Source organism: Dermochelys coriacea, chromosome 20 (assembly GCF_009764565.3).
Source record: "Dermochelys coriacea isolate rDerCor1 chromosome 20, rDerCor1.pri.v4, whole genome shotgun sequence".
NCBI classification, from domain to species: Eukaryota; Metazoa; Chordata; order Testudines; family Dermochelyidae; genus Dermochelys; species Dermochelys coriacea.
The window spans coordinates 16552875-16575586 of NC_050087.2; the positions used below are offsets into that span (position 1 = coordinate 16552875).

The 22712-nt window shown below is 55.0% G+C and overlaps 1 protein-coding gene across 1 annotated transcript in view; it reads right to left on the bottom strand.

Annotated features, from left to right (window-relative positions):
- Positions 1-4230: 4230 nt before the first annotated feature.
- CACNA1A (calcium voltage-gated channel subunit alpha1 A) overlaps positions 4231-22712 on the bottom strand; it is a 155932-nt gene continuing 137450 nt past the window's right edge. The window contains 4 exon segments of the mRNA XM_043506938.1: positions 4231-6034; positions 11710-11957; positions 13174-13369; positions 19755-19793. Coding sequence (XP_043362873.1) covers positions 5405-6034; positions 11710-11957; positions 13174-13369; positions 19755-19793 — 1113 coding nt within the window. The 3' untranslated portion in view covers positions 4231-5404.

A 22712-nucleotide genomic window follows, 5' to 3' on the forward strand; every position in this document is an offset into this window, starting at 1 on the left:
GGGTGGGGTGGGCACCCACTATGGTGGCTCACGAGACCCTCCTGCCCTTTCTGGGGGCAGTCTGGGGACAGGGGAGAGGGGTGAATGGGGCAGGGGTCCTGGGGGGGGCATCAAGGAATGCAGGGGGTTGGATGGGGCAGGAGTCCTGGGGGGGCGGGGGTGGGCCACGACCCCTCGTGGGATGAGGAGAGAGCCAGTTGTTAAGATTTTGGCAGCTCATCACTGGTCAGACCTATCAGACACCAATTCTATGGTTGGGGAGCAGCTCCTGAACGGGACCCCTTGAAGCACATTCTCTGGGGTGGCCCACCAAAGGAGGGAGGCTAGTACAGACTCAGGCATGGTGAGGACCTTGTCCAACCTGTCTTTGGACTGGGAGAACATCGAGGTCAACCAGAGCTGAAGGGGCCGCATCCTGAGTCTGGCCTGGTGTACCACGTACGTGCACACCGACATATGTCCCAGGAGTTGGAGGCAGGCGCTGGCCGTTGTCACGGGAACCCTCGTGAGCTCCCTGGTGAGATCCCTCAAAGTTTTGAACCTTTCCTTCGGGAGGGAAGCTCTGGTCGAAGTCGCGTCGAGAATCGCGCCAATGAACTCTATTAGTTGTACCGGTATCAACATGGGTTTGAGGTTGTTTACCAACAGCCCCAGTGTGGTGCATGTGGCCAAGAGGAGTGTTACGTGGCCCTGTACCTGTGACCTGGAGCTGCCTTTGACCAGTTGTCGAAGTAAGGGAAGATCTGGACCCCCCCTGCCCGATGCCTGAAGTAGGCCGCCACCACAGACATACACTTTGTGAAGACTCTGGGTGCCGTGGAGAGGCCAAACGGGAGGACAGTGAATTGGTAGTGCTCCTGCCCAACCGTGAAGTAGAGGAAATGCCTGTGGTCCTCGAATATGTGGATGTGGAAGTACGCGTCCTGGAGATTGAGGGTGGCGAACCAGTCCCCGGGATCCAGGGAGAGAATGATGGAAGCCAGGGAGATCATGCAGAACTTGAGTTTTACCATATACTGGTTCAGACCTCGCAGGTCCAGGATGGGCCTGAGGCCCTCTTTGGCCTTCGGGATAAAGAAGTAGCAGGAGTAGAAGCCTTTGTACCTGAACTCTGCAGCACCACTTCCACCACTCCCAGGTGAAGGAGCCACCTCACCTCTTGCTCAAGTAGGCCCTCCTGAGAGGGGACGGGGAAGGAGGGTGGGTAGGTGGGGTAGAGAGAAATTGGAGGATATAGCCCCAGGAGAGGGTGTTGAGGACCCAGTAGTCTGAGGTCAGCAGCGACCACTCCGTGACTGTGAGTGGTACCGTCCGGGTGGCGACTGCAGTGGTCCGAGCGCCGGTTTACTTCTGGACCAGGGGGCTACTGGGGTCAGTACAGCCAGTATCGGAAGAGACATTACATCTCAAGCCACCTGCAGGGCCTCCGGCGTGGAGGGCACCCATATGTGGCCACAGGCATCCGGAGAAGTCAGCTCAGAATAGGCCGGGCTACTCCGCTCAATCTGAGTCAGAGGCTGCAAGCCCGAGGGGGATCGAGAGCTGCCCAGCACGGGTCTAGTCTCACTCCCAGCCTTGTCCTGGTGCCTTGACGGGGAAGATTGCTTCTTCGCCTTCTTAGAGTGTCCCATGGAATGAGGAGTGGTGCCAGCTGGTGGAAGGCACCAATGGGTCGCCATGCACTGATCAGTGCTGACTTGGAGCGGTGCAGCGGTGTTGGGGTCAGTGCCAACTCCATCAATATGGCTCAGCGCCGTATATCCTGCTCCTTCTTAGTCCGGGGCTTAAATGATCTTCAAACTTCCCAGCGGTTGCTGATGTGGGTTTCCCCAAGACAGCACAAGTGACTAGTGTGCGGGCCACTTATGGGTGAATGCTGTTTACAAGTGTCACCTGACTTAAAGCCTGGGGCAAGGGGCATGCCCCAACCCAGGCGCGGTTCTTCTGCTCTACTATTATTCTTTTTACTTTTAAACTACAGGTACTAACTATCTACAGAACTAAACAACCCTCCACACAGGGAAGCTCCAGAGAGCTGGAGCAGAGCAGTTCCAAAGCACCATCGCTGGCAGAAAGAAGGAACTGGGGGTGGGGAGAGCACGCAGCATCCCTTATACCGCGCCATAGCGGCGCCACTCCAGGGGTTGCTAGGGGTGCTCCCCTACAGGTACTGCTAAGGGAAAAACGTCTGGCACCGGTACACGTGGCGAATGCGAACACCTACTGTGGAATGGACATGAGCCATCACTCGAAGACTAACTGTAGGGGATGGATAGATGGAGATGGGTGGAGAGATCTGTATGGGATGGATAGATAGAGATGGGTGGAGAGATCTGTATGGGGATGGATAGATGGAGGTGGATGGAAAGATCTGTAGGGGATGAATAGATAGAGATGGGTGGAGAGATCTGTAGGGGATGGATAGATAGAGAGATCTGTAGGGGATGAATAGATGGAGATGGCTGATCTGTAGGGGATGGATAAACGGAGATGGCTGGAGAGATCTATAGGGGATGGATAGATAGAGACTGGTGGATACATCTGTAGGGGATGCATAGCTGGAGATGGATAAATAGCTCTGTATAGAGATGGACAGACAGAGATGAGTGGAGAGATCTGTAGGGGATGGATAGATGGAGGTGGATGGAGAGATCTGTAGGGGATGGATAGACCTATAGGGGATGGATGGATGGATGGATGGATGGATGGATGGATGGATGGAGAAGGGTAGATAGATCTATATGGGAATGGATGGAGGTGGATGGAGAGATCTGTATAGGGATGGAAAGACGGACATGGGTAGATAGGTTTGTATGAGGATGCATATAGATGGGTGGAGAGATCTGTAGGAGGTTGCTAGATGTAGAGGGATGGAGAGATCTGTAGGGGATGAATAGATAGAGAGGGATGGATAGATGGAGATGGGTGGAGAGATCTGTAGTGGATGAATAGATAGAGAGGGATGGATAGACCTATAGGGGATGGATGGATGGAGAAGGGTAGATCTATATGGGAATGGATAGATGGAGATGGGTGGAGATATCTGTAGGGGATGCAGAGATAGAGAGGGATGGAGGCATGGAAAGATCTGTGCGGGTCGATAGATAGAGATGGGTGGAGAGATCTGTAGGGGATGGATGGGTGGAGAGATCTGTAGGAGGTTGATAGATGGAGAGATCTGTAGGGGATGGAGAGATCTATAGGGGATGGAGAGATCTGTAGGGGATGGATTGACAGAGATGGGGTCAGAGATCTGTAGGGGGTTGATAGATAGAGATGGGTGGAGAGATCTGTATGGGGATGGATAGACAAAGATGGGGGCAGAGATCTGTAGGGGGTTGATAGACAGATATGGGTGGAGAGCTCCCCCATGGAGGTGGATGTACAGAGGGATGGATGGATGGAGGGTTTGTTAGTAACCAAAGGAGGACCGAGCCCAAGGACTCCCATCTGCTAGTTTGTACTTGAAAAGCTTCTGTCCACCTTGCTATTGCTGTGCAATAATGAGCCAGGCCTTGGGGGCTCGGTTTGCAGCGTCGTTGTGCACAACGTTCCTGTTCTCCTTTAAACAGCTGTTCCCAAACCTTATGAAGCCAAGCCCTGCCTGTGGGAAGGGGAACTCAACGTGTCGCTGAAGGCCTTGCCCAAACTAGAAGCCATGCAGGGCAGGTGATGGTAGCTTAGTTAAGACTGGAACCAGGAATGGTTGTTCTGTTTGTACAGGGCCAAGCACAGTGGCATTCTGGGCCATGACTGGGGCTGCTAAGTGCTACCAATTCACCTACCAACAACATACAGCCCTCAGCACGCTGGGGTCCTGCAATACCAGTAAGAACATATTGTGTTGATTGTCCCGACGCGATCCTCCTGCACCTTTACTCAGGGATTTGATGGGTGGTGAAAGAGTTAACACTACTGACATTTCAAGTATCATTGTTGGTATCTGAGTCAACCACCTATGAAATAAGCTGGACAGTTCCCAGCTCTGAGCCGTTGGTTCAGGCTTTCAGCAGACTCAGGCTCACAGTAGGGGTCAGATTTTCAAGATTTTCTTCACTGTAACAGCTAGAGCCTTTTTTGCTAGATTGAAAGATGAGATGTGGCTGAACAAGCTGGAGGTGATACCCCCACAGTTGGACCCTTCAGCCGGGGGGGATGAAGAGCTGTTTCACTGAATTTTCTAGGGAAAGAGCAAACTCTCAGAGCATTTCACACCAAGAACTAAGAACATTTCAATCAAAAATTCCTTTTTTTAATTTTTTTAGGGTTTTTGTGTGTGTTTTTTCTCATTTGTTTCTTTTAACTTTTTTTTTGTAGTTTTCTCATGCAATATTTCACAGTCCCAATCCCACAGGGGTTTTTTCCTTTTGATTTTTTTTTCTCAAACAAAGTAGGAAAAAGGAAAAGAAGCAAAGGACTTTTTTTTTCTTTTGACGTTTTCGGATTTTTTTGTTTTGTTAGTTTCAAGCAGGACCAAAATGTCGGAAGAAAAATGCTTCCCCCCCCAATTATTATTTTTGTCTTTTTTCTGTTTAGTTTTATTTGTTTATTTCTCATTTTTGTGTGTGTGGGGTTTTCTATTTATTTATCTCTGCAGGCAGTAATAATTAGGGTTTGGTATAACCAGCAAGCACTCCTGTGTGTGTCTGTGTGTGTGTGTGTGTCGGGGTTGTGCACGTGTGTTTCCTTCAAAATGGTAGGCCACAAACTTTACTTGTTTTGAAGTTAACCAGGTAAGTCGAGATGATAAAACTCATCAATAGAAGTTCAGAAAAAAATACTTTTGTCTTTTTTCCCCCATCCTTTTTACTGATTTTTTTTTTGTCGAGATTTGTTGCTGTTGTTGTTTCTGGTGTGGAATTTTTGTCAAAACTTCTTTGTTGAGGGTGGAGGGTCACATCCAAGCACATTCCCCCCCCTCCCCACCCTGCCATGCCAAGCACCCGAGGAAAACCGGTCTGCTGTCTCAGGGCCACAGACAGATGCTGCATGTGGGAGAGGCTACCTGAGGGCATTTTGCATGGATTGTAGTCCCTTCTCCCGTTTTTTTTAAATCTTCTTTAGATTCTGAAGAACTGGGTGGTTTTTTCCCCCCACTCCCCCCCCGAACCACCACACACAACTTGATCTGTAAAAGATAAACATGCTCTGGTCCCTAGATCCCCTCGTCCTCCCCCACCCCAAAACCCTGTCCCTCACCCCACCCCGAGAAAACCCCTCCAACCAAAGTTACTTCCCTCTCTGCAATTTGAGCACTCTCTCTCTCCAGACCCTCCCCATAGGGCAGATTGTTGTGATTTCCATGTGCTTTTCCTCCCCCCGCCCCCCCCCCATCTGGTAATGTCGTCTCTGTCCAGTGTGTGTGTGTTGCAAGTGTGCATGTGTGTGTCAAACCGCTTCCAGGTTAGCAGCAGTCATCTTCGTCAGTTTCGCTAGAGGGTTCATGCAGTCCTTGGCGCGAGCGTGGCTTGGCTGCTCCATGGGAGTGGTAATATCCATTAGGAAGTCGCCGCCCAGGCCTGGAGGGTGAAGAGCCGCCTCCCGCCCGGGAAGTCCTGGGCGAACGCCCTGAGCTGCTGACGTGCGTGGTCTCGTAGGAGAAGGCTTCCTTGCTGGGGGGTGCGGCGCAGTCCGGACTCCAGTAATAACCGCCACGACGGGGTCCCGGGTGCGGCTCAGAGACGTGGGGCACTGACCACCGGCTGCTGGCGTGGCGGTAGGCTCGAGGCGAATCGTTCCGCGGCGGGACCGTGTGTCTCTCCATGGCAGGTGATCTGCCGGGCCGCTCCGCCACCTGGGGGTCGGCAGGGAGCGAGGGGTATCGTCTCGGCCCGGGGGTGGATATCCTGCTGGGGTGATGCACTGACTGCGGCTGCTGCTGGGGGCCTGTACTGATGACCTTACGGACCACAGGGGAATAGGACACGTGTGGCCGGGGTGTAGAAGGGGTCTGTGGGAGCTGGCGGCGTCCTCGCCTTGGGGTACTGGTGCCGGATGTTGAAAGGACTGGACTGCCACTTACGGAACTACTACCCTACATGAAAATTGAAACAAAGGAAATCAAAAAGAAAATATACAAGGAAAATTAACCAAGAAGAGACAGAAAGGGAAGGGGGTTGGGAGGGGTGGGGAAGGTGACACAGAGACGAGGTCGAGAAAAGAAGGCAGGGGATTTGGGGGTGAAGGAACCAAAGAAGGGGGAGGAATAATGGAGGGGGGAGAAGAAAAAGCAACAGCCACGGAAGGGAGGACGGGAAGAGGGGGATCGAGAGACCAACGGAGGAGAAGAAAAGAAACCAAAAGAGAAAACAAACGAAAGAAGGGGGAAAAAAGTGAGAAGAGAAATGAGAAATGGAGTTTTTGTAAGTTTTGGGGTTTTTAAAAAGTAGCAGAAAACTTCTAAAAATTACTCACACGCTTTGAAAGCAAGAGAGAAAAGGGTTAAAAGCAAGCAAGCAAGCGAGAGAGAGAGAACCCGCAGGGCCTGCAGAGCATGAATTATTCTGTGCGTTACCAAACGTGATTCCAAAAGGAACTCAAAAGAAAATAAACAGCTGGAGTTGAAAAAAATATAGGGGTGAGGGAGGGTGGGGTGGGGAAACTGGGGTGGAAAGGGCGAGAGGGCGTCCAGCAAGGAAAGAGGAGGGGAGAGCACTGGTCTGGAGAAGTTTGGAACAGAGCTGACCTCGTTGGGAGAGCCAGTGTGCGCTCCTGCCTCCAGCCTTCGCTAGTGAGAGCTGCTTGCTGGCGGGTGTCTGCTGTTGGGTGGAAGGTCCACGGACCGGGCTACTTACCCGATGCAGAGTGAGGTGACTTCCTCAGAATAGGAGCCGTGGGAGGAGGGCCAGTAGCTGACAATGGAATAACCTGCCCCAGGAGGACATCCTTTGCTGGCCCCATCAGTCAGGTGGTGATTGGCTCATGCCCTGAAGCAGAAGGGCCTTTATCTTTTATACATCCTTCACCCTCTGGAATCTGAAGCTATGTCTACACTATAGCCTAGGTCGGCAGAACTTAAGTTGCTCAGGGGTGTGACTATTCCACCCCCTGAGCGTGCACAGTGCTCTGTCAGCGAGGGGGGGAGCATCGTTTCTGCCACTCGTAGAGGTGGGTTTTATGCGCTCTCCTGTCGGCATAGAGCGTCGTCACCAGACGTGCTGCGGCAATGCAGCTCCACCCATGCCGCTGCATGTGTAGACATGGCCTCAGTGTGGATGTTGTTATTACCTATTCGTGCTCCACTGGCCTGGCTCAACTGGCTTCTGCAAGGCAAAGGTGTGTGTGTGTGGGATTTGGCTGAGCAACAGCGAAGAAGAAAGGTCAAAGGGGCGGCTGCCGAGTTGCCCTGAATTTCTCCACTCTTTGTGCTTCCCACACAGATCCTCTCCTGCTCTCGCACGGGCGGATCCTGCCAGCCTTTGGGGAAGCTGGGATCCGGACCTGCCACGCTGCCAATGCTTGGGCCTCTCTGACTCCCTCTAGAAGGTGAGAGAGAAGGACAGTCCAGTGGACGAGACACTGGTGCCCTCTTACAGGCTCTGCTTAGGCCATCACAGTCTTGCTGCTCCATGAGGCAGAGATCCGGGGTGAGTCGTCTCCTGCTCAAATCCAGTTCATGTCTCTCCAACTGTCTCAGACTAGTGGAGCAAGCTCCATCCTGGTTTAGGAATGGGCTGTCCTCGTCTGCACTGGGGAGAAGAGGAGTGGTCCTGTGTCTGACAGGCCTTGCCGGACTGAGTATGTATTTGGGGGAAGTGCGAAGAGCAGGAGAAAGAGCTGGAAATCCAGCTCAGCTGGGGAAAGGAATCCGGCAACAGGCTGTAGAATTAGCTTGTCCGCAACAGTGGACTGGACACAAAGGCCTGACATGCGCAGAGGTCGTGGCCAAAACAATGCGGGGCAAACATGTGGGAAGCTGTTGAAGATTGATGGGAAGCCCTTGGTTGGTTGTCCCAGGTCTAGCTGTGGTCATCAAAGTCAGAGAACCACATGAAAACCACAGGCTCTAGGTTTAGATCCAAGCTCGACAGAGTGTGGACGTTCATGGGCCCTCCAGCTCTGGCAAAATGTGACTTCTGGGCTGCTCTGGTTCCTAAAAGATTTGATCCCTGGCTAGTTCCTAGGAAGTGGGTAGGAATGTCTCCCCAACAAGAACCTCTGTCTGCTTCACACCAGCCTCCTCAGGACCAGGTCCATTCTCAGTGTGACCAGGGTGGACTCACACCCCTCTCACTCCGCTGGAGTCAGTCTGGGTTTACACCTATCAGAACCCACCTGGTGGGTGCTCATACAGTGCCTGATGACCCACGAGCCCTGCATCAATGGCCACCAGATCTGCCAGGGCACCTGTGACAGATGAAATAGCTTCCAGCAGGATTTCTCTGGAGAGGATCCCCAAATCAAGGGGATGGGGCAAGAAAGCAGCGAGTTAGCCTGAACCCCACTGCCTCCGCTCCGCTCAGAACGAGAGGTTACCTGGAAACGCTATAGCAGGTCAGCAGGCGTTGACCCAGGAAACTGGTCTTAAGCGATGGTGGCAAAGCTCCCTTGTGATGTTGCGTGTGTGAGTAGAGACAGGCAGCTCTGATCAGATCCAGGATTTCCTCTGAGGTTGTTCCAGATTTCTCAGCTCTAAGGAGGGTAGAGCACGGGCCCTCCTCCAAAAGCCAGGCTCCTAAAGGAGACTCCCCCTCAACCATATAGGGGCTGTGACACACAGCTCAGCTGCTCCAATAATCCAGTAGGGGGCAATGGTTCATACGCAGGCTAGTCCCTGGGGAAGTGCTGTAACTGGCTCTCTCTGGCTAGCCCCTATGGTCAGATGCCTCTATACAAGTGCCCTGGATCGGAAAAAAGAAGCAGGCCGGATGCCTTGATCCATCAAGGCGCCTGGGGTCTGATTCTCCTCGGCCCACGGCAGCTCCACTGGTGCTAGAGTGCTGTCACAGGGGCATGGGGAACGGACAGAGCCTGGGGGCCCTGTGTTAGCTCTCAGCAGAGAGAATGTGATGGGGCTGAACTGTCTGTGTGCCGGGTATCCACCTGCACTTACACATGCCATGTATGTTCCCGTATCTATGTGGATGCCGTCTGTGCCTGTGTTTGCACTTGCGTATGCCACACATGTGCCTGTATATCCGTGTACTCTCTGCCACGCCATGCATGTGCCCATATCTGTGTCAGTGTCTGCCATGTATGTGTCCCGCATGGCTATGTGTCTGCATGTGTGTGCCCTGAGTGTGCCCACTGGATGGATGTGTGCCACAAATGTGCCCGTATCCATATCTGCATATGCTATGTGCCCAGCTGTACATATATGCCATGCGTGTTGGTGCAGCTGTGCTGTGTTCCCATATCTCGGGGGGGTGTCAGGTGTGTGCCTGTGACTTTGTTCATGTGCCACACAGGTGCCCATATCTATGCATGTGCCATGTGTGTTCCTGTATCTCTGTGTGTGACATCTGTGTCCATATCCCTGGGTGTGCCAGGCATGGGTCTGTAGCGCCGTGTGTGTGTGCCAGGCATGTGGGCCTGGTTTAGGAGCAGCTTCATTCCAAACTTTCCAGAGTCACAAAACCCAGTGGCCACCAGCGTTAACAACGAAGGATTCACACCACAAACACTGGATGGCCGGTGGTTTTTGGGTCTCTGCTCACCAACCATCTTACCTGTGCCTGCCCCTTGCCGTGACAGCCAAGCCAAACACAACGGACACAGAACTAAAGATGGGACTCAAGGCCTGTCAGCATGGCGCTCCCGAGAAACAAGCGGGGAAGACCAATGGCTTGGGGAGGGGGAAGTGAGGGGTGAAAATAACCGAAATAAAGGGCTTGAAGAGAGTTCAAGGCGGTCGTCATTGTCTGAGTGACAGGGCATCCCCTCCTCAAGGCCCCCCCACCCTGAGCAGCCTCCCAAACCCTCCTCCCCCCCCAGCTGGTGGTGGCAGCATGAGTCACAGCCAAGAACACAGGGGTGTGGGGGGCACATGGCTCAGCTACATCATCCCATCCCCCTTTCGCTCACCCCGGCGTCAATCAGGTGAGGGGGTGTGGTTAGACGGATGTAAACGAGCGGGGCCCAGTTCTGATCCTCATGTCGGCGTCGCAGCGAGGGTAAAGGGAAGGGAAAATGCCCCCAATCGGGACTGCAACATTTCACCCCATGGTGCATGAGCGGGAGGCCGCGGGAGGCTAGATTTTGCTCTTGGCTATGCCAATGTAAATCTGGAGTCACTCTACCCACTTCAGTGGATTTACCCTGGTGTGTAAGTGAGCGGACTTCCGGCCCTTATCTGCTGGTCCCTTTAAATCCCCAGCTGTGACTCCTGCCCAGAGCGGCGATGGGCAGCCCATGGTTTTACCCTGGGTTATTGCCCGCGTTTTTCAGAGCGCCCTCTGGTGGCTGAACTGCCCCAACTGCGCTGAGTGCCCCAGTGCCGGGCCCTAAATCTGAAAACTGGGTACTCCAGCTGCCAGGAGGAGCTTTTCCACCTCCTGCAGTCCCCCCCTTCCTTTGGGGAGTGGGGGAGGGGGGTGTGTGTGGACAGGAGGGAAGCTTACTCTGGCTCTGATCCTCCCAGCATCCCCTGGGCCCTTTCCCCATTTCCCACACCGCTCCAATGACACATGGACCCCTGGTGCTCCTGTCGATCTCACTCCAGCCTCAGGAGCTCTGCGGAGCAGCGGGTGGGCAGCACCAGTGTTTGTTAGACTCGCTGCTCTTCCCCGGGCTCTAAGGAAGCAGGTGCCGGGGAGGGGACGGGGTCTTTGGGTCGATCAGCTGCTGGGGGCGAATAAGGGGGAAAGCCCTTCTGGGCCAAGCCTTCCTCTGGCACTCTGGATCTGGGAGTCACTCAGTCTGTCTGTGGCTGGGGACTGCCCCCCCCCCCCAGGACTGCCACTCAGGGATTGGCCGGCTGGGGCGCTATTTCAGTGGGGCTGATATTGTGGGATTCCCCTCCAGTCGGGGACAAGGGGATGCAGTGTCCGGCTGGGCTCCTGTTCCCCCACTAAATGCTCACAACGACGCCCTCATCCAGAGGACGGACCCATAACTTCCTCCCACTCTTTGTCCCCGTGTAGTGGCCACATCACCCACCACAGTCTCTGGTCCTTTAGACCAGGCAGCAGGGACTCCTGCTTTCTAGATGAAGAGGCCACTGGTCTGATCCCCCCTGACGGCCCTGCCACAGGCGGGGTTACAAAGTGGTGGTCTGTACAGGGAAACAGAATCTGTGCAGCCCTCTGATGTGTGGGCGGAGCTTCCCCATCCAGGGGGTGTGGCTAATTGTGGCTCATTGTCCCTCTCTAGTGGCTAGTGTGAAGGAGCATTCGTGTAGCTGAGAATTAGACCCTATGAGTCTGTGGCTGCCTGGGAGGTTTGGGCTTTTAGATCCAGAGGCCAAGTGAGATAGAGCAGCTCCCCCACTCTGGCTCCCAGGTCCCAGAGAACCAGCCCTGGCTGGATCTGCCCCAAGCTCCGGAGCTTGGGTTGGGAGCAGCACCTGTGACAGATGCCTGGGTCGGTTCGGGCCTCCAACCCGTTCTGCTCCACCCTCGCTGAGATCCAGCAATGTTTGCTCAGCCCGCTGGACAACTGGAACTTGCTCCCCAAGGAGCGGGGAGCTCCAGGCTGGGTCTGCTTTGCCCCCACTCCCCACCCCTGTGCCCATCCCTAGAGGTGAAGGGGGGAGTGGAAAGCCAGACCCACCTGCCTCTGGGGCATGTGCTCACGGCCCTCGCTGGGGGATCTGGACCAGCGCCTGTCTCTGGAGCGGGGCCGGCTGTGCTCGTGTCTCTCCTGCGAGTAGCGCTCCTTGTCGGAGGAGGGGTGGGGATGCCGGTGATGGTGGTGATGGTGGTGATGCTTCCGGTCTTTGGGCCGTCCTCGCTCCTGGTCTCTTTCTTTGGGAGGTAGGTCGCCCGACGGCGTGGTCATGCTCAGGTCCGTGCCCAGCCCTGCCGTGGAGGGAGAGGGGGAGGCAGAGATTATTACGTTCCGGGAAACCGTTTGCCATCAATCCAGTTAGCATCTGTGGACAGGAAACACAACAGTCCTGTGGCACGTGGCATGCAATTGCACTAGAGTCTGGTGGCCCATTACTTCCTGGACATTTGCACCATGCTCAGTGGTATGATATCTCAGTACCTAGGGCTTACTCATACTGGTGTAAATCAGAAGTGACTCCAGGGAGGTCAGTGGGCTGACCCTGGTATATAACTGGTGTAACTGAGAGAAGAATCAGCCCATATAAACAAAATCTGATTTCAGTGGTGTTTACTCTGGATTTACATCAGCGTAGCAGATAGCAGACCCAATGGCATTTACTCCAGATTTACACCAGTGTAACAGAGATCAGGCCCAATGGAGCTTACTCTGGATTTACACCAAAGAAACAGAAATCACAGACTCTGACCCCTGTAAAGTGACCGCAAAAAGGGTTTGCGACTTGCCCACTGAAAGAGGCGGGAGGGTGGGGGCGTAGTAGGACAGGCAGTTAACAGGAGGGGGCAGCACGCAGCGGGGTGCTCAAGGGCAGTGTTTTAGGTGTACACAAGCCCTTGGGACCTCGATGACTATTCAGAAGGTAGCGGAAGCACTTGTGTGCGCTGAACTGGTCAGGAATGGCCAGGGACCCAGGCGTCTTGGAAGATTTCTGCTGCTCCCTAGTGCTAGTCTGGCCAGAAATAAGAACCTGTACTGTCACCCCAATTAACCAGCCCTTCTCTATCCAAGGGTCTCCATGTGCTTCAATGAACTGGGCCTCTCAACCAGCCAGTGAGCTCCAAGCCAGACTCCCCTAACCCCAACCTCAGGGGGTGGCAGCTCCAGGCTGGCTGGCTCAGGGCAGCTGGCGAATCTGCTATAGGCTGGATGGCTGGCAGAATCTGCTATAATCTGGCTGGCTCAGGGGTGTGTGTGTGTGTGTGTGTGTGTGTTGGGAAATGAGATATGGAGCTTTTTCCTTTTCAGTAGCACCAGCTGTGGATCTGGCTCCTGATCTCACTCACACCCAGTTTGCACTGGGTGACTCCATGGACTTTGCTTCTGCAGTCCACGGCCACGCGAGGGCACCCGCTCACATACTTGAGCTAGTCTGACTCCCTCCATGGCAAGAGCAGAGCGAGACTAACACAGCCTACAGACCATGCACCCCCCCAACAGCCGCACCACCTGTGTCCACGCCCGCGTAGCGGCTGAGCGAGTGCTCCGAGGCCCGGTGGCTCCGCTCCCTCCGCCGCTGGTGATGCCGCTGGTTCTCCTCAGGAACGACCCTCTCCAAGGAGTAGTCGTCCAGCCGGATGCCTTTGGAGCGTGAGTGGCCCAGCATGGAAGCCGAGCGCTTCATGGGGCTGGTGTCCGTGATCGTCTGCAAAGGAAACGACAGACCCAGACCCATAGATTTATGTGGCGCTGCAGGGGGACAGGGGAGCCTGCGGGAAGGGGGAGGGGTACAGGGATGGAGTAACAAATAAATGCCAACTAATCCTATTGAAACTATCTATGCATCTGTCTGTCCCTCCACTCACATGTCTTCGTCACTCTCTCTCCATCCCTGGAGCTAAGGAACCTGGGAGACTTGCAGAGATCTATCCTTCCACTCAAAGGTCTATGGAGCCAACCCATGGACCTATGACATTGCACCACTGGTTCTCCCTCATCCTAAGGGAGGCTGAATCATAGAATATCAGTGTTGGAAGGGACCTCAGGAGGTCATCTAGTCCAACCCCCTGCTCAAAGCAGGACCAATCCCCAACTAAATCATCCCCGCCAGGGCTTTGTCATGCCTGACCTTAAAAACCTCAAAGGAAGGAGATTCCACCACCTCCATAGGTAACGCATTCCAGTGCTTCACCACCCTCCTAGAGAAAAAGTTTTTCCTAATATCCAACCTAAACCTCCCCCACTGCAACTTGAGACCATTACTCCTTGTTCTGTCATCTGCTACCACTGGGAACAGTCTAGATCCATCCTCTTTGGAACCCCCTTTCAGGTAGTTGAAAGCAGCTATCAAATCCCCCCTCATTCTTCTCTTTGGCAGACTAAACAATCCCAGTTCCCTCAGCCTCTCCTCAGAAGTCATGTGTTCCAGCCCCCTAATCATTTTTGTTGCCCTCCGCTGGACGCTTTCCAATTTTTCCACATCCTTCTTGTAGTGTGGGGCCCAAAACTGGACACAGTACTCCAGATGAGTATCCTCCGTTGCCACTGAGCTCAGCACTTGCAGGACTGGGCCCTAATCCAGGTCCCCAGACCTAGCCGAGGAAGGTCTAACACGATCCAATGGCTGGAAGGTGAAGCTAGGAAAATTCAGACTGGCAACAGGGCATCCATTTGTCAGGGTGAGAGTAATTACCCACTGGAAGAATTCACCAAGGGTCATGGTGGCTTCTCCATCCCTGAGAATTTTGAAATCAGGACTGGATGTGTTTCTAAAAGCACCATTCTAGGAATTCTTCAGCCTGGGTTATCCAGGGGGTCTGACTGGATGATCACAATGGTCCCTTCTGGCCTTGGCATCTACGACTCTATGAACACATCTTCAAAAGTCCTCATAGGTGGGATGGATGGGCTGGGGGAAGTGAGGGGGCCTCACTGCCATGGGGCCCTGGAGATTGAGGGGCTGCTTTGCCAGGCTCAGGAATGCCCCCTCCCTGGGCCCATGGCCTGTGATGGCCACACCCACCCCTCAGTGTCATGTACTGTCAGGGGCTGGACTTGGCCCCTCTCCCAGGTGGATCAGCGGGTTGTTCCTTCCTGCAGGATGGACCCACCCATGAGCCTTCTGAGTTCTGGTGCTAGTTGTGGATCTCAGAGAGGGACCTATGACCCTGGGGTCCCAATTCCTGGGGCTCTTCGCCCCTGGGTATTGGGGACCTCAGCTGGGGGGCTAGCAGCTCTCAGTTCTAGGATCCTGTCATACTGGTGCTATGGGCTCATTATTTCTGTGAATCCTCTCCCCCATAAGGTTATTTGGGGTTGGGGAATGAAGTGCAGCTCAGCTCCCTGGAGTCTATGCTGCCCCCAGCAGCACGGCACAGCAGGGGGGGTGATCTGATCAGCATTGCGGGGCTGGGTGAGATAAGAGTTTGGCGTTCTCTTACACTGAAGATCTCAAATTACCACCCCTGAATTAAACCTCACAGACATGCCCCCAGCCCGCCCTGTTGGTAAGGAAAGGTTTTTCCTCATTGTATGGAGTGGGAAAACTGAGGCACAGGGAAGGCGATGACTCACCCAAAAACCAACAGCAAGTCTGTGGTAGAGCTGGGAATGGAACCCAGGAATCCCGTGTCTAACCACTACACCACATTAAGTCAGCCCAAGAACCCCAGGAAAAGCTGGCTCCTGATTAAGCATTAACCATTAGATACTCTGTTCTTTCTCAGCCTGCTATGGCTCATTAGGTTTCCCAATCTAGGTGCCACTCTCCATATCCAGGCAAACTGAAGGATTGTGTCTCCTGCTACTTGGGTTCCCTCCCGTGGGACGATCCTGTCCTGCTACGGCTGGGATGGAGGTTGCTGTAAATCCCATGGGCAGGCCCGCAGGGAGCCCAGTCAAGGCCCTTGCTGTCTTCAATGGCTCAGGCCGATGAGATGGTTTTGTGGCCACCTGGAGAGCCTGGAAAGCACAGCCCACAAAATACCACATTCCTACCAACCGGAGCCATCCGTTCCTCTCCCCTGGTGAGGCCACCATGGCCGTCCAGCTGAGGGGCCCAAGCAGGGGTAGCATCACCATGTGCTGCCAGTGCAGTATTCAACAGGGTGGAGAGGACTTGTAGGGGGCTTTCAAGGGACTCGGTGGTCTCCAGTATGTCCGGGGGCTCCACCACCCAGAGGGGAATGTTGAACTGACCTCGACCACAACCCTCCTGGGAGTATCACAGTGCCCCTCCCCACAGGCAGTGCTCCTCCAGAGCACCCCGCAGCAGGATCTACAGGTGAAGTGCCTCCAGAGACCACACCAGCGCCATGGCATCTACAGGCAAAGGGGCTTCCAGGTACACCCAGGAGATACCATCGCCAGTGGAATCTACGGCAAAGGGCTTCCAGGTACACCCAGAGATACCATCGCCAGTGGCATCTACAGGCAAAGGGCTTCCAGGTACACCCAGGAGACACCATCGCCAGGTGGCATCTACAGGCGAAGTTGCCTCTGGAGACACCCAGGAGACCTTATCATCTACACCCAAAGACCCTCCACAACACTAGATGGAGCTGGTCAGGTGATGGGCCCCTGTAACTCAGGTATACGATGGGGAAGAACCATGTCCTTAGAGCAGGAGCTGAGAATCAGGGCCCACTGTACAGCAATCCCAAGGTCGATCTGTTCAAACCGGGGGGAAGGGGGGGCATCAGTGCTACAGTGTGGGAGGGAGAATCCCAGCACTGACGCCTCCCCTGCCCAGTCCCCCGCTGCCCCTTCCCCTCTTCCCACACACAACCAGGATGGCTATTTCCATTCAGAAGAGCTACGGGACCACAAAACCAGACTGCCCCACGGAGGAGCTCTGGCTGCCTCTCCCCCTGTGGTGCAGAAGCATACACAGCAGACTGGGAGGCCCTTTCTAGCACTAATTAAGCCTCACAAACACCCCCTGGGAGAGAGATCACAGTTACTGAGGATAAACTGAGGCACAGTGATAGAGCTGGGAGTAGAATCCAGGAGTCATGGAGTTCTAGTCCCCCTGATCTAAGCCAAGAAACCCCACTGCTTCTTCCAGAGCTGGAATGGAACCCAGGAGTCCTGACTCCCAGCCCTCTGCTCTAACCACAAGACCCCACTCCCCTCTTAGAGACAGGAACAGAACCCAGGAGTCCTGGCACCCAGCCTCTGCCCTAACCACTAGACTCCACTCTCCTCCCAGCACCAGGCACAGACCCCAGGGGTCCTGGCTCCCGCCCCCCCCTTTTAAACACTAGCTGCCTGTCGCCTGCACTTTGTGTGTCATTGACCTCTGGGTAGGGAAACACTTCCCGCTCCAGAGCATTTCATGCCTGCCTTGCACGCACTGCTCCAGCAGCTGGCAAAGCCCCACAGCTCCCCAGGGAGAACTCTCCCACAACATGCCCCGCAGGGGGGCTTTCAGGCCCTGGCTGGGAGGACACAGAGATGGTGGAAGCCAGTTTTGCCTCCTCCCCCCTAGGCTGCACTTCCCTGGAGCCACAAGAGATTGCAAGAGCCTTGGGGCGGGGCCCATCTTTCTGTTCTGTGTCTGTATAGCCCAGGCAGAGTGGGGGCCTGGGCCATACGGGTGCTTCTGACCACTACAATAATACACCTAATAAGAAACATACAGGCCCGCACAATGAGGTCTTGGTTCACGACTAGGGCTTGTGGGTGCTACCGTAATACACCTAATAAATAATGTACAGTGCCTGGCGCAGTGGGGGGGCGTGGTCCATGCCTGGGGCTCACAGGCCCCACCACAATCCACAGAATAACACAGACTCTCAGCCCCTTTGCCCTGGGGTATGTGACACCTCGAGGGGAACTGTGAATGAGAACACACTGTGTAGACTCAGGGTGTTAGCAAACCCCTTTAAACTGACATGGTTGGAAAAAGCAGGGCAGGCTGACCTGCCAAATGTGCCAGCTGGTCACAGTCAGCCTGGGGGCAGGGGGTGCTGAGACCAAGTATGTACGGGTGTAGCTAGACCAGGACCCTGTACCCGCAAAGCGCCCCTTAGACACGCAACCCTGTGCCTTCCCCACTGGGCTTATCCCGAGCCCCAGCGAGCGAAACAAGCTAGCCCAGTGAAAGCAGGTTTGCCAATTATTTGTGCTAGGGGATTCCGCCAGCAACAGCTGTGTCGATCTGGGAACCCCCTCTTCGCACCCCCGGCCGCAGAAATCTGTACTGTAGCCTCCGCCTTTGGCCTACACTAGTTGTCCTGGTTTAGCTACACCGGGTTGGTTAAAGTCATAAAACCCGAGTGTGATGCAGTGATGTAGGGTATAGCTTACTACCAGCCCCACTTACTCGTACAGCTATTCCCGTTCAGGAAGAGGAATTTGCTCTACTGGGTTATGACACCTTTATACTGGTTTAAGGCACCTTTATGCCAGTAAACCTGCACCCACACTAGGAGTTGTATCAGTATATTGGTAAAAAACCCCCTCCCTAGTGGTTTGTTTTGTTGTTGTACCCAGGACAAACCTCTGCGTGGAGAGCTGGCTACGGACATGTCTACCCTGCAATCATGGGGCATGCCGCAGCTCACACGGCCAGACCTGAGCTAGCGGTAATCTATCTCGCCTGGGTTACCTGCAGGGGTGGCTCCAGCGCAAGCTAGCTGCCCAAGTAATTACCCAGAGCTCCAGCTGGGGTTGTACAGCCTGCACTGAGACCTGGGCAATTGCAGCTTCACGGCTCCAGGATCCACAGTCACAGCCTGTGGCTGCAGTGTAGACGTCCCCTTAGCGACAATTCAGCCAGCTATGTGATTCCAGGAGTGTTTTCTTCTGTCCACACCAGTCTCTGCAGCTTGCTAGAGGGTTGCTGTGGTTAATACAATTGTGTTTGGCGTCACATCTTTTAGCCTTGTCTTCGGGGGGGGGGGGGGGAGATTTCCTGGCACAGCTAGAGCAGAATAAGCAGCCACTTCTGCCACAACGTATCCTGGAGTACCACAACACCCCCCCGACTCCCGGTGCGGATATTCCAGTCTGAAATCGAAGTGACTTTCCAAGAGAGTGCCCAGCTGGGGATGCCAGTCAATTTCTGTAGGGAGACCAGCCTGAGGGAAATGGTGGATGGATGAGGCTTAAAACACGTTAGCTACACTGAAGTTCATTTGGATTAAGGCAGGGGTGAGCGAGAGCGATTGTGGAGTAACTCTGGGTGCAGACCGGCCGGGAGCTGACACCATCTGTTCTCTAGCCCAGCACATGCTTTCCTCCAGAGCTGGTGATCACAGCCTCCCGTGCGCTAATCACAAGGCAGCACTTTCTTCTCCAGAGCCTGGGGAGTAGACCCAGGCTCCGGGTGCCTGCTCCTCTTGCCATTCGACTGTGCTTCCTCCCCCCCAGCACATGGGGGCCAAGGGCAGTTTGGAAGGATCCCCAAGGTAGGTCATGGAGGTCACCTGGCCCTGGGATAAGGCTGGGGAAGAGAGGAGGTGACAGCTGTGGAAGAAGCCCAGGGTGGAGGGAGGGGAGGAGACCCCTGATGGGAAAGGGGCCTGGCTCCCAGCAGGACCGCAGCAGAGAGCAGGGTGGAGAAGGGCGGCGTAGATCAGACAATGGGAGCTGATGGGGACCAGCATCCAGCAGGATCAGGTCTCGCAGACCACTCCTTCGCCATCCCCTCCTGGCCTGTGATGGGAGGAGCTGGACCCCAGCAGGGGAGAGATGGCAAGGGAGCCCTCAGAGGGGGATGGAGCAAAGCCCGGACAGAGGCAGCTTGAGAGGAGGTGAAATCAACACAGAGCAGTTCCCGAAAGGCTGTCCCTTCTGGAGCGCTGGGGGCTGCCTACGTAGCTGCCGTTGGCTGAGATGAGAGAGAGAGGAACGCAGCCCACTGCCAGGGCCACTAATCTAGGTGTGTGCAATGGAACGGCCGTGGCAGACAGAAGAGGATGGAGATCAGAGCGAGAGACGTGGAGAAGGGAGAGGGATGGATGGAGAGACAGACAGGCTAGCTAGATGTGTGTGGGGACAGATCAAGGAGGGAGGGAGACCGGCTAGAGGCGAGCGGGGGATTGTGGGCGTGGAGTGGTGGCACTGGAGAGCCCCCGCCACGGTACATACCTGAGATTATTTCCTCGGGGTCGCACCTTCCTCCTCTGCCAGAGCCAGACAAGACGGTGCACACAGAAAGGGAAAGAGAGAGAGAAGAAAATAAATATAAAGGCAAAGAAGGGGGCTTGGGACCAGGAAGGGCAGGGATGAGGGGTGGGGGGAGGGGAGAAGAGACTCGGTTATCAGTCAGTTACAGATGGGGGCTTCTTCCATCCTGCAGCCGCGTGTGCTCCCAGCACCCAAGCCAAGCAGGGGCAGGCAGCGGCCCAAGAGGACGGAGGGGCAGCGGGACGCATGGAGTGAGCAGCGGAGGATGAAAGCAGTGCGGGCAGGAGCAGCCCCCCCTCCCCAGCCCCCACTCCCATGCATGCTGCAACAGAGCAGGCTCCAGCCCCCCTGCATCCCAGCCGTGCCTTGGGCCGCTGTTAAAAGCTGCAGTGTCACTGCTCAGATCTACCTAGTCCCCCCTGCCCCTGTGGGGCCTGATCCAAAGCCTGCTGATCGCCAGGGAGATGCTTTGGGATGGACCTTCACTCTGCAGCCCCGGGGTTGGCATGCTGTGCTTCTGGCCCTGCCCCTCCACAGTTGGGGCGTGCCGAAGAAGAGCACCCAAAGGAGAGCACCCAACAGGCTCAGCTGTGGAGGAAGCAGCAGAGTGAACTCGCTGAGTCTGCAGACAGGCTGGATTTGATGACCCCTCTCAACTGGCACAAGGGGCATTAAATAATGCTGGGGGGGGGGAGGGCAGAGCATGGCAGAAGAGCCTCAAATTCATAGAGCTCCAGCCCCGACCTGCTGCGTAGGGGGGAAGCAGGAGGGTCTTGGTTGCTACATAGTAGCAGCTACCCAGCCATGCTGTTGGCTTTGGGAGAATCCCTTATCCCGCCGCCCCCCACCCAATGGTGATTAGTGGGGATCCAGCACCTGGGCCTGAGGGAAATGGAGCTGGCTGCCAAGTCCCTGTTCCTCTCCCCGTTGACTCTGAAGACTAAGGACTATGTGTCCAATCACTATTGCTAACTGTCCTTAAAACCATTCAGGGCAGAGGAACGATAGTAGAAGTGGCCCTTTCTCATTCATCACTCTGCTCCTGGCTCGTCTCAGAGTGATGCCTGCTGGGGTCACAAGCTCTGGCCGCCAGAGCTCCCCTGGGGATACGGAAGGATTTTAGTGTTGGGGAGATGGAGACAGAGAAAGGAAGAGACTCACTCAAGGTCACATACTGAGTCAGTGACAGAGACAGGAAAAAAACCCCAGGAGTCCTGACTCCCAGCCTCTGCTCTAACCACTACACCCCCCTCCCCTCCCATAGCTGGATACTGAATCCAGGAATCTGGACTCCCAGCCCCCTCTGCTCTAACCATTAGGCCACATGATGTGTAAGGAACACTAATCAGTTCAGGGTCTCTTGGCTGGACCCATGGGTTGCCATGGGGGCAGGATGGAGCCGGACCAGCAATGTGGGAATCAGGCCTCCTGCTCCTGCTCCAGGAGCAGCCCCCCTGACTCCCCATCCCCTGGCTGTGTGGGATGGTGCCTGGCCTGGCCCGCACTGTGCGCCCCACTCTCCTAGCCCAGCCAGGAGGAGAGACTCAAGGGTGTAGGGCCCAAGGGACAGTTTGAGGGGTGGAGGTGGACCCAAGACCCTTCCCCTCCTTCCTTCGGCCCCTAAGGAACAGTGCAGCCTTTAGCAGGTGTCTCGCCCTCTTCCCGCCCTGGCCCAAAGGTCAATGGTTACCCATGAAGCTCGCTAAAAAGCTCATGCAAAAAGGAAATGAAAATCAGAGCAGATCTCCTCCAGCACGTAAATCACTTGCTGCCCCAGCCGCCTGCAGAGCCGTCAGCGTTCAGCTGGGAGCCGTGCCAGGCACCCAGCAGGCAGCTCAGCGAGGCCCATATCCAACGCCCATGAGGATCTGGGCCCTAGTGCTGATTTGACAGATCCTGCCCCAGAGTGGCCACTGGGTGTCCCTCTAGCTCCACAGCAAACAAGCCCAACCGTTATCTGGTAGTGGGACCCACCCCGATTCCCTTAAAGGTAAGGCCATTTTTGGGGGCTCGCTCCTGGTAGCTCAGATTTGCCACCAACCGGGTAGAAACACCTGCCAGTCAAGGGGTGGGATGTGGATTCGCGCGCTCTGGGTCATGTTCTACCTCAGTTTACAGGGGCATAAACCGACAGAGAATTTGGCAGGTTAGACCCAAACTTTTCAGGCTAAAGAAGTATTGGAAGTGACGGGAGTTTTCAGTCTTGAAGTTGCGATACGTCATTGCTGTCCTTCTCAGACACACACCACCCGCCATCCCACACGTGTATACTTAGCTCATTGCTACGGAGATTGCCCTGGTAAATGCTCCTATACTCCTCCATACGCTAAGAATAGCATCTGACATGCTCTGGGCATGCTTAACAACACCCTGTCGCCCCAGCCACTCTCAGGGTTGCGGCACTAGGAAGGTGCCCAGGTTGGCCGGGGCACCGCACCTTGGGGGCCTGGAGTGGGGTTCTGTTGCTCTGAAGCATGCTTCATGCCAACATGGGAAGCTCATGTTATAAGCTCGATGGAACCAGCAGTGGCAAATGGTCTTTGCTCAGATGGTGGCTGCGCTCGGATGCATCGTGACAGTATGAGTTCGCCTTCAGCGGAGGGCGAGGGTCACGTGAGTCAGTGATGTGCACGTAACATGCGAGCATGGATAGGCCAGGGTTGGCTCTCAGTCCTGTGTGGAACCAAGAGGTGAATCCCACCCAACAGCTCCAAAGAAACTGATGAATGTTAACACGTTACTCCTCACAATGGTAAGCCAGATCACCCCGTTTTGAACATGGGGGAAACTGAGGCACAGACAGGGGAGGTGACTTGCCCCAGGTCACACAGGGAGGCAGCGGCAGAGCTGGGATGAGAACCCAGGAGTCCTGACTCCCAGTCCTTTGCTCTGACCATTAGAGATGATCTCTCCCA